This window comes from Trachurus japonicus, chromosome 12 (assembly GCF_045865225.1).
Source record: "Trachurus japonicus isolate A0001 chromosome 12, Traja_1.0".
Taxonomy (NCBI): domain Eukaryota; kingdom Metazoa; phylum Chordata; class Actinopteri; order Carangiformes; family Carangidae; genus Trachurus; species Trachurus japonicus.
The window spans coordinates 15,571,590-15,585,627 of record NC_140918.1 but is presented as its reverse complement, the minus strand read 5'-3'; the positions used below and the strand labels follow the sequence as shown (position 1 = coordinate 15,585,627).

Here is a 14,038-nt window from a genome sequence, read left to right as displayed (position 1 = left end):
TCCCATTTCATTCTTGAAATGAAAAAAAGAAGCGTCACGTGATAGATTGATTGATTACTCAAGTCAATTAGATAAATTAGGGTAGCATGGTGGCGCAGGGGTTTGCACTGTTGCCTCACAGCAAGGAGCTTCTGGGTTCGCACAGGGCCTGGGATCTTTCTGTGTGGGGCTCAGGCTTTCTCCCACAGTCCAACAACATCATGCACATTAGGTTGACTGGCAACTCTGAAGTGCCAGTAGGTGTGAATGTGAGTGGTTGTTTGTCAGCCCTGTGATTGACAGGAGACATGTCAAGGGTGTATAGCGCACTCGACCTATATGTCATCTGGGATTGGCTGCAGTTCCCCCGTGACCATATAAGGATAAGCAGTGCAGCTAATGGATAGTTGGATGGAAGATTGATCTGATTAATCATTAATGTTGTTTTTTACACAAAAACACAAAATATTTGAGGCGTCATTTAGTTCAGTGGGTAGAGCAGTGGTGTGCAGAGACTATCGCCCTCGTCGCAACGGCCCCAATTTGATTCCCCCAGTGGCCCCTTGCTGCATGTCATTCCCCTTCTCTCTTTCTCCCCATTTCCTGTCTCTCTACAGCTGTCCTATCAATTAAAGGCATAAAAGCCCCCCCACACACAAAAAAACAAAAAAACAAAGCAAAACAAAGAAACCCCCACAAAATATTTACCTCAAGCTCCTCAAAAGTGTAGCTTTTTTGGTTTTCCCCTTTTTATATCTATAAATCTACCATCTAGCTTTTTATATGCAATCTGACGATATCACCTCAGGCTTTTATTTGACACCTTGTAAACCAAATGATTAATCCATTAATCCATCATTATGACACACTCATCATGGTGGAGCTCGGCTAAAAGTTGCGCAAGGTCCGCACCCTGGTGCAAAATGTAGTCGCATGTAATTGCTTCTTATATCTCAATGAAAAGAGCATGCAAATCTTTGCTTTGCTGGGTGATGAAGACGATGTCACTCTTTGTTGACTCTTACACCCCAGTTGCACCATTTGGGGCTGGACAGCTGTGTTGCCACGGTAATAAACTGCTCTCCAGTATTCTGTGACGACAGTTTTAACCCTGATCTGCTGAAAAGCCTCCTAATTTCACAGAGCTGAGGGTCAGCTTGGCCCCGGCTGGAACATCGCTCATGATACGCATTCCGTCTCTGCCCGCCGTAATTTCATCATCTGTGTTCTGCCATGGCTTTTTGTTTCACAGGTTAGCGGTGATTTTTCACAGTCATCAATCCCATTCCTCTTGCTGCCGAGATGAAAGGTGTATTTACTCCTTAAAGTCCTTCTCTGAAATAAAAAACGTGACTCGCTTTCATGGTGCATTGTAAAAGTACTGCTGGCATTAATGTAAGGTCTCTATTTCATTAGAAAATGTTTGCCTTATGAAATGGAGACAGATTATTACAAACAATCAGGTTGCATTAATTGATCTCTGAACGCCGGGAGATGGAGTAAGGGGGGGATACACGGTCTGCAAAACAAATTGAAAATAATCTCATGGCTAAACAATGCCCCACGCTCCCAAATCAAAACTCACTTTTAAGAGGTCAATGTCAGTAGTGGATTAAAGTGAAATGAAGATACTGTAGCAGCGGGAAGTGTCGCCATGACGAGTGGAGACGTTGCTGGTTTGCCAAAGTACATTGTGTCTAATGTTTACGGTGTCTTCAGTGCACTGCTCCTCAGAGGAAGGTCTGCACACTTTCACAGATGCCTCAGTCAGTTCAGGACCTGTGGATACGCCACTACTAATTTTCCACAAACTATATATCAGTTGTGCTTACTTTGTATCTGCAGCAAGTCGGCCATACAGTAAACGCCTCTTTGCGAAGCTGTCGGAAACCGGGGATGTGTGATGAAAACTGGATGCTATGTTCCAAATGGCCCTCCATTCATCCTAATAAGTTTCTCTTTGGGAACATGTGCTGAAAAAAACACCAGTCTTCCTCAGGCTTCCTGTGTTTTTCTGGCCCATGGAGCCTTTTCATTCAAGTCCCCCTATAGCCGAGCCGGGTGACCTCCCGCTAGCTACAAAAGAACAGCATGAAAACAATTTGCAAAATACAGCTCTTTTAGACTTTTTCATTTTTATTGGACCTAATGGCCTGAATTCTGACAATACAAAGAGTCACTTCAGTAGTGTTTGTGTGACATGGGGGGAAGAAAAAAAAATCATTACAATTCAGCCGTTTATGTCTCTGTGGACCAATGGGTATCATGTGACCTGTAATTACGACTCCAGCCACTGTGCCAAAATTAGCCCACAGGTTAGTGCATTTAAAGGGTGCTTTGCTGAAACAAGTTGGCTTGCATAATTACAAACATTTGGCTCTATTCTTTTTACAGAGTTGGGAGTTGCAGTATAAAAAGAGAAAAGAAATGAAACCTGTTTGAGTATGAAGTATGAAGTGCTCCTGTGATCATTAACTTACAGCTTCATGTTTAAAATCGGTGGAGTGGCCCTTTAACTCAGGTTTTTGAACAGTTTTCTGGCATCTTGTCTAAAATGACTACTCTCCATTCCAGTTGTAACAAACATTGTGGTTTTATAGAGTGATCTAGGTGCTGACAGAGTGATTTCTCCAGCAGTATTAATCATCCTGTAACTATGTGTGTGATGACAGATGGGCGCTCTGCAGTTTAGATTCAAACTAAAAGAGGAAGGGAGGTAGGTGGGCGGGGGAGGCAGTGGGGGCGGTGGGACGCAAAGCAAAGAGTTAATTTCACTGAAAGCAACTCTTCCAACCAGTCTGCCCCACTTTCAACCCCTTTATGTGGAGGAGTGACCCCCACCTACGGAGCTCCTCACTCCCCTGGACCCCCCGTCCCCCGTGGGCTGAGCGAGGCTGTCTGAGAATACGGGCGAGGCTCCACGCTGGGCGTTTGATGGAGCGCAGAAGGGTGTGTGAGGTGCACTGACCCATTCACATTGCTCCCCATGCACTCGTGCTCCAGAATAGGCTGACTTATCACATGTAATACTCAGCCCTGCACAAATCAGCAGTGACAGCTATAGGGCTATAGTGGAGCACTGTAGGAGAGAGGTGGCTTCTGGGAGCTGCTGTTCCCACCCAGTCAGACTTGGAGGAGGCAACAGGTGTAATGGGGGAGAAGCCCATTTGGCTGTTGTTATGTTGTTGTTGTTGTTCTGCTTTTCTTTGCTTCCCTCCAACCATTTGGAGTCGATAAACATATTTTATTTCAAGGAAGCGCGTCCTAACTAAATTCCATCACGTCGATTTGTATAGGTGCTGTAGTAGACTTGATGTTATCCGTCTAAATGCTCAGTTAATCCTCTTAACTTGTAACCCACATAAATCTTTCACCACTGGAATGTGTCCCCTTTGTTATCTTTTTTTTTTCTGTGGTATTGCATGTTTGCGTGTGTGTTGGATTAGTGTGAAGTTGCAGAGTTGTAGTGGTGGTGCCTGGAGGTGTGAGCTGTAATCACCTCTAATCACCTGACGTGTGATGGCCTGATCCCCTGTTGTAGCTCCACAAGCGCTTGTGTTTTCACCCCTTTCACATGAGGAACTGACCGGGATTCAGCCTGTGTCTGAGCTTTAACACCAGGCTCTTGGTTTCAGATTAAATGCCCAGTACTCGCCATTCACTCAACACCTGTGTCTGCAGCTGTACTTCCATACACGCTATGTCAAGACGTGGGTTGAGATTTTTTTTTGTTTTCAGAGAGAATTTGGCTGCTTTATCTGTGTTCATTGTGGATTCTGTCCCTTTTTTCTTTCGATGTCGTAATGGAACATGATTAACATAAAGATAATACTCCACAGAAACAAGTGTTGAGCAGGGGATATCTGGTAACATCCAGCATAACAGTCATTTGTTACAATATACTGCAAAAACTTATTACTAAATTCATTTTAAACAGCTCTGCTGCCCAGTAGAATATACTACAGCCCCTCTAGTTTATTGTGCACAACCTCTCACACCTGCAGTGAACCAGTCGTACCAGCCACAGGCGCGTTTTGTTCATGATTCTTGCTCCAGTGCATCAAATGGCGCTTCAGAGCTGGAAGTCGCTCTGCCCTGCAGCATTTGACACCAGGTGGTTTATACCAAAGTTATATGTACACGTCTCGTGTGAGTTAGTTTTCACTGTAGTCTCTGTGTCCCTCTTGGCGTGCTGTGTGTTTGTGTGCCTGTGGCAGTAAGTTCATAATGCTTTCACTGCCGCCTTTCACACCTCATTCAACCCCTGCTCGCATCCACGGCCCTGCCTCGCCCCCCCATAGTGCCCTTCTATTCTGCTCTGCTTTCTGTGTATGAGTGATGTGAGAATCTGTAGTGTGTGTATGTGTGAGATAGAGAGGGAGGGAGGGAGAGAGAGAGAGAGAGAGAGAGAGAGAGAGAGAGAGAGGCTGTGTGTGGGTTAAGATATACTCAGCTGTTCCCTCTGTAGTGAACCGGTCACAGAAAGGGCTGGACAAATAGCACAGTAAGAGAGCAACAAAGTAACACCCTCTTCCCCCTCTTCTCTCCCTCCTTTCTCCTCTCTCTATGTCTGTCTCTCCCAGGCTGTCAGTGTGGAGTAAAGCTGGAGGCTGCGCTGTGTGAAGTTACTGCGAGTGCAGAGAGCCAGAGTGGCAGTCACTCACAGAGAGACACTTGTACCGCAAAGAGGACTGGCGCTCTTTCAACGGAAGGATATAAAAACGCAGCCTCACACCTCCGCCTCTTTGCACGGGCCTGTTCGCTGTGGCACCACCTCGGGGATTTGAAGGAGGCGGGCTGGTGCTGGCGCAATGGTGATAGTGTGGTTGCCTGAGGAGTGGGCCTGGCAGGCTGTTCTCCTGGTGACAGGACTGGCATCACTGAGCCGTGGGTCTGATGGTGAGTTCTGTGCTGGACACCAGCTCCAACTTCTGTGTGTTTTGATGCCTCTGCTGCTGCATTTATGTCCCAAGTCACGAGGCTGAAGAGGCCGAGGCCTTCTTCCAATTGTTTAGTTTAGTTTCGCTTTAGTTCTGTCGGGGTTAAGCTGCAAGTCTTTAGAATTCCATATACGTGGATATCAGTATTTCTGTTTTACACTGGGAGTTTTTATTTCTCCGATGTTGAAGCATGTTTTCACAGGTTTTTATTGTTGGTATTATGAGGTGACAGGTTGATGTTGTGCAAGCCGTGAGAATATCAGTCTTTTTTTCACCGTGTGGCATTTATGATGAGCAAAACCTATTATGATCTCCACAGGGGCTGCCATGAGAACGGCTGTGCATTTATCTGCTCCGTCCTCTCCCTTCCCAACAAACCCCCGCCACCCCACCCCCACCCCCACCCCCTCCCCTACCCCTCTGTTCGTGTTTTGAATTGTTTGAAGATGGACAGCCAGTTGTCTTTTACGATGAATGCCAACAGTGTCGCGGTGCCTCGAAAGGTTGTGACAGGCTGGGAGGGTCGAGGAGCTCCCAGCCTCAAGAAGATGACACTTGTGCATTTGTTGTGCCGCTGATCAGGAAAAAGTAGAGAGGTGGAGCTGATCAGTTAGAGAGTTGATAACTACGCAGTTAGCATTCACTTTTTTTTTTCTCTTTTGCCTTTATGGTCTGAGAATGTCTTTTTTGCTTTTTGTTGGAGCTGAAACAATTACATGATTCATTGATTAGTCAATCGACAAAGAAATAACTTTGTCAAACAGAGTATTTCTAGAAAATGGACTGTTAAATGGTGTTAAAACCAAACAATAAATGAAAAAGTGAGTCACATTAATCACTAATGTAAACAGTTCATTGCAGGCTTGACCTGAGCAGTTTTTATTGTCTAGCACTCATTAAGAAGACAGTTTGGTGTCAGGCTGTAAAACCAGCATCTGTGTGTGCACACGCACTCACAAACTCTGTGTGTGTGTGTGTGTGTGTGTGTGTGTGTGTGTGTGTGTGTGTGTGTTTATAAGTATTGCCACAAAGAGATTTCAGCCTATGACTCTTAGCTGTGACTGGATTTGCTACTGAATGATTGATAACGTGTCAGATCTTTAATCTAGCCTCCTATTTATTCCACCTCCTCTTTTATTAGAATCTACTTTATTATGACACAGTACATAGTCTATACATGTATTATCAGTTTCGAGTACTCATTTACTATAGATCTGTCAACATGTTAGTGTGTTCTCCATCCTTTTATAGTGTAAAAAAGTTATTCTGTAATAAAGAGCTGATGAAATTATTAAATTATAACTTAAAAAACATTTATTTTTTATTTTATTTTGCAATACAAAGAAATTCTTTACAGAAATAGTGTCAAAAATGAAGACCAGCTGCAAAATCCCTTAGTGACTGAGTGGTTCAGAGCTAGCTGTAACTTTCACAGTTGGTCATGAAATACCTCAGCTGCTGATGAATGTTTCTTCAGAGAATTTCCTTTACACTTATCTGGACAGTCTGAGCTAGGTGTTTAATTTCTCATCCAGTGTTTGCCCAGTGGGTTTGAGGGTCAGTAGTCACACAAGTACAAGGGATGTGGGAAGATGGAGTGAAATTCAGACAGGATCATCTCTGAAGGGTTGCATTGATTTCCATTCTTCCAACAGTCTGACTATAAACAGAGACGATTCTCTGCTTGTTCCTGCCACTGCAGAAATGAAGCTGTGAGCCGTCTTGGAACAATTTCATACTAAATCTCTCTCTGCGTTTCTGGACTTCCTCAGTTTCACTCATTCTGTCCATTTTCTTTCACCAATACTTCAACTACCAGTTGCTTTTTTCTGTTTCCTCTGTGATCCGATCTTTTTAAAGGTCGGCCAAATGAGTAAAACATGTGGGAGGTTGCCCATAAATCTTAAGCAGCATGGTCAATTTGCCACCTGTTTCTATAGGCTGGTAAGGTTCACAGAGAATAGATGAACCCTAGCTCTGTTCGTCCAGTGGCAACCTAGTGAAAATACAAAGATTACAGTGCGGTTATGACACATATACCTGGTATGATGGATGCATTTTTGAAAAAAAAGAAAAATTGTATTGGTTTTGGCTCATTTCCTTGAAAAGCCTTCGGATTCCCTATGTCTCATGTTTGAAACACAAAACCGCAAAGTGACCTTGAAAACCTGATGTGTCTGTGCCATAACTGCGACCAGACAAGGAGAAACACTCATCCACAGCGGCTCAAGACAAGTATACACTTCAAACAAATGAAAACCTTCCAGATTATGTGAGAATGATAGATGTGAAACTGATACGAGCTCTATTTAAATCGTGACGTTGTATCCTCTTAAGACCGACATATCTTCTAAAGACCAACAACACGTTCACTTTACACCCTTAAAGCCATCCACTAGTCTTCTGGACATGCATGTATAAGCAGTAGGACTCTGTGAGGGGCTGTTTTCCAAGTACAGTGTGTGGTGTTTTCATTCACAGCAATCTTCAAATACCTGAAAATGTCAGTGTGTCTCAGTAGGAGCATTCAGAGGAGGTACTAGTTTTGTCCTTATCGACAGCCGTTCCTTCTCTGCTGCTCCACTTCAGCTGCGGAAGTGTGAAGATTAAGCTCTAAGTTTCTTAGAGACAGACTCTTTCCAATTGCATCTTCCCTTAAGGAAGAGGCCAAACACAATCAAATTGATGTTCTGCAAGTGTCATATTTGTATGTTGCTAATGAGAATCAGTAGAATGTAATTGTAATTTAACATTAGCTTCAAACACTCTATAGATTTTAAAGGGAGATGGGGCCTTTTTAGGGTCCTCAAACTGTAGCCACATACAGTATTAAAAACATGTCCAGTTTTCAAGGATATCCAAAAAGTGTTTTGTGGCAGTGACTTACTTAACGCTCTTTGGAAGATATCTGTGTGCAGCTGAGTGTGGTGGAATTAAGTCAGAGTCTGGTGTCCTGTAGCAGTCCAGCAGTACAAAACAGCAGCAGTTGGTCCTCAACAGGACCAGGCTCCTCCAGCCTTCTGTGCACAGCTTCCTGTCAGGATGTGGATACAGTTCCCCAACACAGAATTTGATCCCGAGGCAGATGTGCTGCTCTAGCGGTCAGGCATGGGAGCATAGACTCTGTGTGTCTTGAGTGTGTGTTTTTGTGTAATAGTTGTTCAGATGCATACACATGAGGATATCTTTCTTGTGAGATTTGGAAGTTTAGGATTACTTTTTGTGAGTTCTGAGGAAGCACAAAAGAGACAACTGCAAATGTGATCGAGTTGTAAAAAGAAAATGCAGCTTCAACATGTCGTGCTGGGAAACAAAGATTATCAGGAGTGATATTAAAAACAAATATTCAACATTGATGGAAAAACACTGATTCAATTCTTTGCTCTAAGTTGACAAGACTGATAATCACAGTAAATATCAAGCTACAGCCCAGTTTAGAAAGATTAATGTTAATTAGTTATCAGCCCTCCATATGCAACAAAGTGAAAAAGTCAGCATTACAAAACATAAAACTTGTTCTTTTAAATTATAAGCCTTGGGTCAGCTACCATATCTGGTCTTAGATGGACCTTGAATAACCTTGAAGAAAAACAGAAGCTTGCAGTGATCTGGCAGAGGTAATATTGTGGAGTTCAGTGACACATTGTGGTGGCACTATGGCTGTATCTCTCAGTATGTCAGTAATGGAGCTCAACATTACTCAGTGGCTTGCGGCTTTTTTCCAGTAAGTCCAGACCACATTGGATAGATGGGCGAGCAGGGAGATGCATTGCCGGGACACTGAGGGTCGACGACGTTCAAAACAAATACTGTGACGTTCAAAGGAGCAGGAGTATGTGCTGTAGGAGGGGATGGGACTGAGGTTGAGGTTTTTTTTTGTCTGAATGAGAGACAAACACATGCACACGCTCAGTCTGTGGTCAGTACAAAGCCTTGGCTTCAGAACAAACCTGCTGCTACACCTGTTCTATGTCTATCAGTCTGGGTGTGTATGTGTGTCTCTTTGTCTGCAAAACTTTTAACTAAATGAAATTGCTCATCCCTGCATGTATAATATTCAAATGTGTGTTGTATTTTATCAAGTCTGATGTGCACATAATGTTTACATGGTAGGAACACTTTCACAAAGAGCTGAGTCCCAAGTTAGTCTGTGATTTATCACTATATTAAGCTTTAAAAACCTCTGTATACAGTACCTACACACCACCAAGTGTGTGTGTGTGTGTGTGTGTGTGTCTGGTCTTGATGTTTATAGTGAACGTCAGGTTGTCTCTGTCCGTCTGTGACTGTGTCTGTCTGTGTTGGAGTATTTTGTTGTGGATATAGCAGCTCTCTGCCGTATTCACACCCACATGTAATTATTTTTTTCAGTTTCACTAGTGTGAGAGTCCAACTAGTTTTTCCATAGAATAAGTGGAGAACAATGTGGAGGTATGACAGACAGCTCTCCCCTCTATAAATGCGTTGATGCATTATTGCTTGCGGGTGGTGCCCCCCCCTCCTCCAAAGGCAGTCTGGTCATGGCTGGTAGACACAGAACAGGTTGCTGGAAGCTGCACGGTGGAAACAGATGACCTGATGTGGGTGTAGCAGCGGAGGTTGCGAGATGGTGGAGAGGGAGAGACAGGAATGTGCACCTCAGACGCGCTCTTGTGTGTGCGCTTGTACAATATGCGCACATGTGCGGAGGGGCTCGTGTGGCAGAGGCCTTTGAAGCCTGTAGGGGGTTAAGAGGGACGAGGGGTGGGGCGGCAGGGTGGAGGAGGATGTATGGCCCCTTTGCAGGTTGGTTGTGACCCCCTTGGGGTCGGAGTGCACTCTGGAGACACTGGGGAAGATGTCTCCTTTGAGGGGGTGATTTATCACGGCCACCTGGAGTAACTTATCTCCCTTTTTTCTCATGTCCTCCTCCTCTGCCCGTGATAAAGAGTCTCTGTGAAGGTCTCAGCTCACAGATTAAATAGCTGGAGTTCTGTGAAGTTGGCTCTAGTGAAACAGAGGTGTTAATTGGAGCCTTTTTAACCATGCTTCTCCCCCCCCCCCCAGTTTCATAGAAATTAAATTCCCCTGTCAACATGTCTCTATCTTATTACTAGTAACAGCTGTAATTCTACCTCCTATTGATTTACAGTTATATCCTGATGAAAAAATAAAACCCATTACTTTAACAATATTTTTATTGATTGCCGGCTGCGTGTATCTGGTGAAGTCCAACTTGAGCTGCAGACGAGGTTGACATCACACGCCTATCTGCAGTACACAGAGAGGAATCCAGAGTAGATGTGAGCGATATGAATATTTATCAGGAATTAAATGTTAGAGAAAAGACATTAATGTTTTCTAGGACACAATTTCAGATCATTGTTTCCAGTGATAGATAATGGGCTATAAATGAAAGGAATTTTCAGTTTGAAAAATGTTAAGGTCACATATGTGTGTGCTCAGAAAACCCCAATGACTGACTCATCCTGGAGTGTATAGTAGACCTACCTTGATTTAAGGCTAAGCAGCTGCACATCTCCCTCATCAGTGCTCCTGAGCTCATATGAAATCTGTTATTTTTGTGGTAATGACAATATTTCAGCCTTTTCACTGTGATAACACAGTTAAACCTAAAACTAATACACTGTCAACCTCAGATCCTCAGAGATTAGGGAAAAAAGAGAGAGAGAGAGAGAGATGACAAATGGTTTTAAAACCTGTTACTAATGCAGGGACATTTGGAGAAGCTTAATCCAGAGATGCAGCACCTCAGATACTGATGAGCTGTGACTGAAATTTCCTAAATGTAACTTCTAATTGCTCAATGGTTAAAACACTGATTCTCAGTGTGTGTGTGTGTGTGTGTGTGTGTGTCTAGGTTGAGGAGCAGCCTGTGGAATGTGTGGGGGATGCAGATCAGATTTCGGGGTGACCTTGAGTGTGCCCCGTAGCTGACACAGCAAGTCTGTTTGGTGTGTGTGTGTGAGTGTGTAAGACAAAGAGAAGGAGAAAACAAAGCGTGGGAAATGATTTAATGTGCATGTGTGTATGATACAGACAACGCACTAGTCTTAGTCACTAATTAATTTTTACTTCATCATCATTGTGTTTGAGGAAGAACAGCTTAGTGAGAAGAAAGTAGTAAGCGTAACAAAGATGGCCTCTCCCTCAAGACTCCTGCTGACTTTACATCCTATACCCTCTTTAATAGTCGGTTGAACACACAGTGACTCTGTAGTGAACCTGCTCTTATATTACTAAGCATGAGAAACTCTCCTCACACACCACAACAGCACAGTTTTATCACACTTAAAACCCAATAAGAAAAAAACAACAAATTGCTCATTCAAAACACAATTCACTTAATAACCTTTTTAACAGTTAGACACTGGTACTTTTATCCCATTGATATTATCGTAGGCTTTTTTGGAGAAAGCATGTCATTCATCTTCTCTTTCAATATCTAATATCTAACAAATAATAGTTGAGTTAAGTTAGACGAGATCAAAGCATTTTCCTTCTTTCCTCCCTTCTTTGTATGTGAACTGTTGTACAATGCTTGATGCAACCATAAATGTCTTCTCTACTGCATTTTCTGCTTGTCGTTTTATTGTTACAAGAAGAAAGAGATAATACAGAGAGGAAACGCTGAATGCTGCTGTCATTTTTAAGGTAGTGCCTCTGATGTCTGATTTTAGTTTTTCAGTCTTGTTTCTCATTTGTTTACCCCCAAGGCAAGATTCCCCATCTCTGACATCAGCTTTTTTGTGTTACTTTCCTCTCCAAAGGTGTCATCCCACTGTCTTCTTTACTCACTTATCGCCCCGTGAAAAATAATTCAAATAAAACAGCTGATATGGAAAGAGTGTATCTGAAAGACTGACAAATTCATGAAACATTCCCGTCTTAGGCACACTTGCAGAGCAGATGTGAACCAAGGCCACTGTGAGGGAGGACTTCCCCTCTGCCTGAAAGAGAAACACAGTATTACAGTTGGAAGTACACAGAGAACTTAAAGAACAGTCAGTGTGTTTGCAATCTTATCAAACCCCAGTTCAGCCTTTTTACTGTAATATGCCCGCTTTCTCTACCTGTTGTTAGAATTAAATAATTTGCCACAAGAGTTTGTCCACTCCAGACTGTAGATATTAGTAACCATTCATTTGGCATTTAATCATTTTAAACAATGATCCACTGTTCACTGGTGCATTAATAGTTGTTAATGTGAATTGTATGATTTAAACTAAGATGATGTGTGACGATGATTGATCTAACTGACATGCCGAAATAAACAAATAAATAAAATAAATAAATAAATAGTTCATGTTTCCTTGGAGTTATTACCTCACCTCACATATTAATCTTTAGGGGGTTAAGAGGAAATTCCATCTGATGATGATAGACTTGATCAAAGGTGCATCTGAATGTTACAATCACACAAATTCCAATTCGTGAAAAGACAAAGACACAATTCACGCTACTAAATAACAATAAAATAACTCAGAAATAGAATTCCCTTGAACTTGGTTCAATGTTCAGTGGCAGCAGCAGTAAAGGTTAACACTTTCAAGGATGAGCAGATCCAGAGCAATAATATTTATCCTCCTCCTGGTTTATGTGAATACATCTGTACCGTATCACTGCACTTTCCCTGGCTCATATGTGCATGTTTTAGTACAGGGCTCATAGCAGCTATTGCCTGCTGGGAAATGTTCTTCTCCTCTCAGAAGATACTGTAAGTACTAAGGACTCACATACAGTATGTCCAGATAGCAGTGAATTATACTGTATATTATAGGAGGAATCAACAGGTTTATCCAAACATTTTTAAGTTGATTTTTGGATATACTATAGCCTTAAAAAAAAGTCTATAAAGAAAGATTATATTTTTTGTTTCTGGGAAATAATTTTTTTTTTTAAATATTACTGCAATAAACCGCACTCACACACACTTACACCTCAAAACACTATGCACGCTATGCACCCTCACCCTACATACAGACAGACTTGCAAGAAGGTGCACACACACACACACACACACACACACACACACACACACACACACACACACACACACACACACACACACACACACACACACACACACAGCACAAAGACTTCTTTCTGGTGAGTAGTGTTATTCTGGTTCCAGACTTCACGCAGGTACATTGAGTCCAGTCCAGGACAGCAGGGCTGCTTTCAGCAACATACAGTATTCACACTTTCTGTGGATTGCATTGCCATGGTTACACTGCCAAGGTAGGCAGAACTGGTGCATATTTGTCTATGTATAATCAAGAAGACCCATTTGAAATGAGTGGAAATGCAGTTTGGATCTTTCGATTTATTCCATCTTAAACTTTCCCAGGGCAAGTGTACGTAGATTTAACTGGAACCGGAGGAGTGTACAGATGTTTTGTTCTGACCTGATGTTAAACCCATCCTCTCCTTTTTTCTCTTTCTCTCTCTCTCTTTCTCTGCACAGCCAACATGTTGGACACCATGCTGAAGAATGGATGGAAGGGGGGATCTGGGCGAAGGGCGGAGGAGGGCAGCAGCACAGTCTCATCTGAGAACATGCTCTGGTGCCACTGCAACCACCACTGCCCTGACAAAGCAGCCAACAACACTTGCATGTATGGTGAAGCACAGACTACACAAACACCTAATAACCTAAACTTTACCTAAACATTTATGAAAGATAGACTTTATTAGCACTTTCATTAGCTGAGCTATTTGCACTGGAGTGATTTAAAATAATATATACATTAAGTATATAATAGTGTATACAATTCTATTATAAAAAAGTCTCTCACTCAGCACAAGATTACATCAAAACCTCTAATTCAGATATGGTCAACTAATTTGAAAGGAAGGTAAAGGGTTCAGGGATCAGATACCAAAGCTGTGTAGTTCTTGAGGCTTGATCAGATATAAAAACTCCCAAAGCTAGTGGTGTTAGGAAATGGTTGCAGATGCTACTACTTACAGATTTATGCCTTGTTGATCACTAAACTAAAAGTCAGATCGGTACAGGTGTACTCTGTCACAATGTCACAATTAAATCAATTTCCAACTAAATTTAATCTAATCCAATCTGAAATGTCTTTGAGTATTTATAGTTTTAGAGCTTATCA

General features: G+C 42.4%; 1 protein-coding gene across 2 annotated transcripts in view; it reads left to right on the top strand.

The window, feature by feature from the left end:
• Positions 1-14,038, top strand: part of bmpr1bb (bone morphogenetic protein receptor, type IBb) — a 49,710-nt gene that overhangs the window by 30,934 nt on the left and 4,738 nt on the right. Inside the window, exons 4-5 of one of the 2 annotated variants that reach the window (XM_085793436.1) lie at positions 4,563-4,878; positions 13,387-13,537. In XM_085793436.1, the coding sequence (XP_085649562.1) occupies positions 4,791-4,878; positions 13,387-13,537 (239 nt within the window). In that variant the 5' untranslated portion in view covers positions 4,563-4,790. Of the gene's footprint in view, positions 1-4,562; positions 4,879-13,386; positions 13,538-14,038 lie in introns of those variants that run through there. The other variant, XM_085793435.1, reaches the window with a different exon arrangement.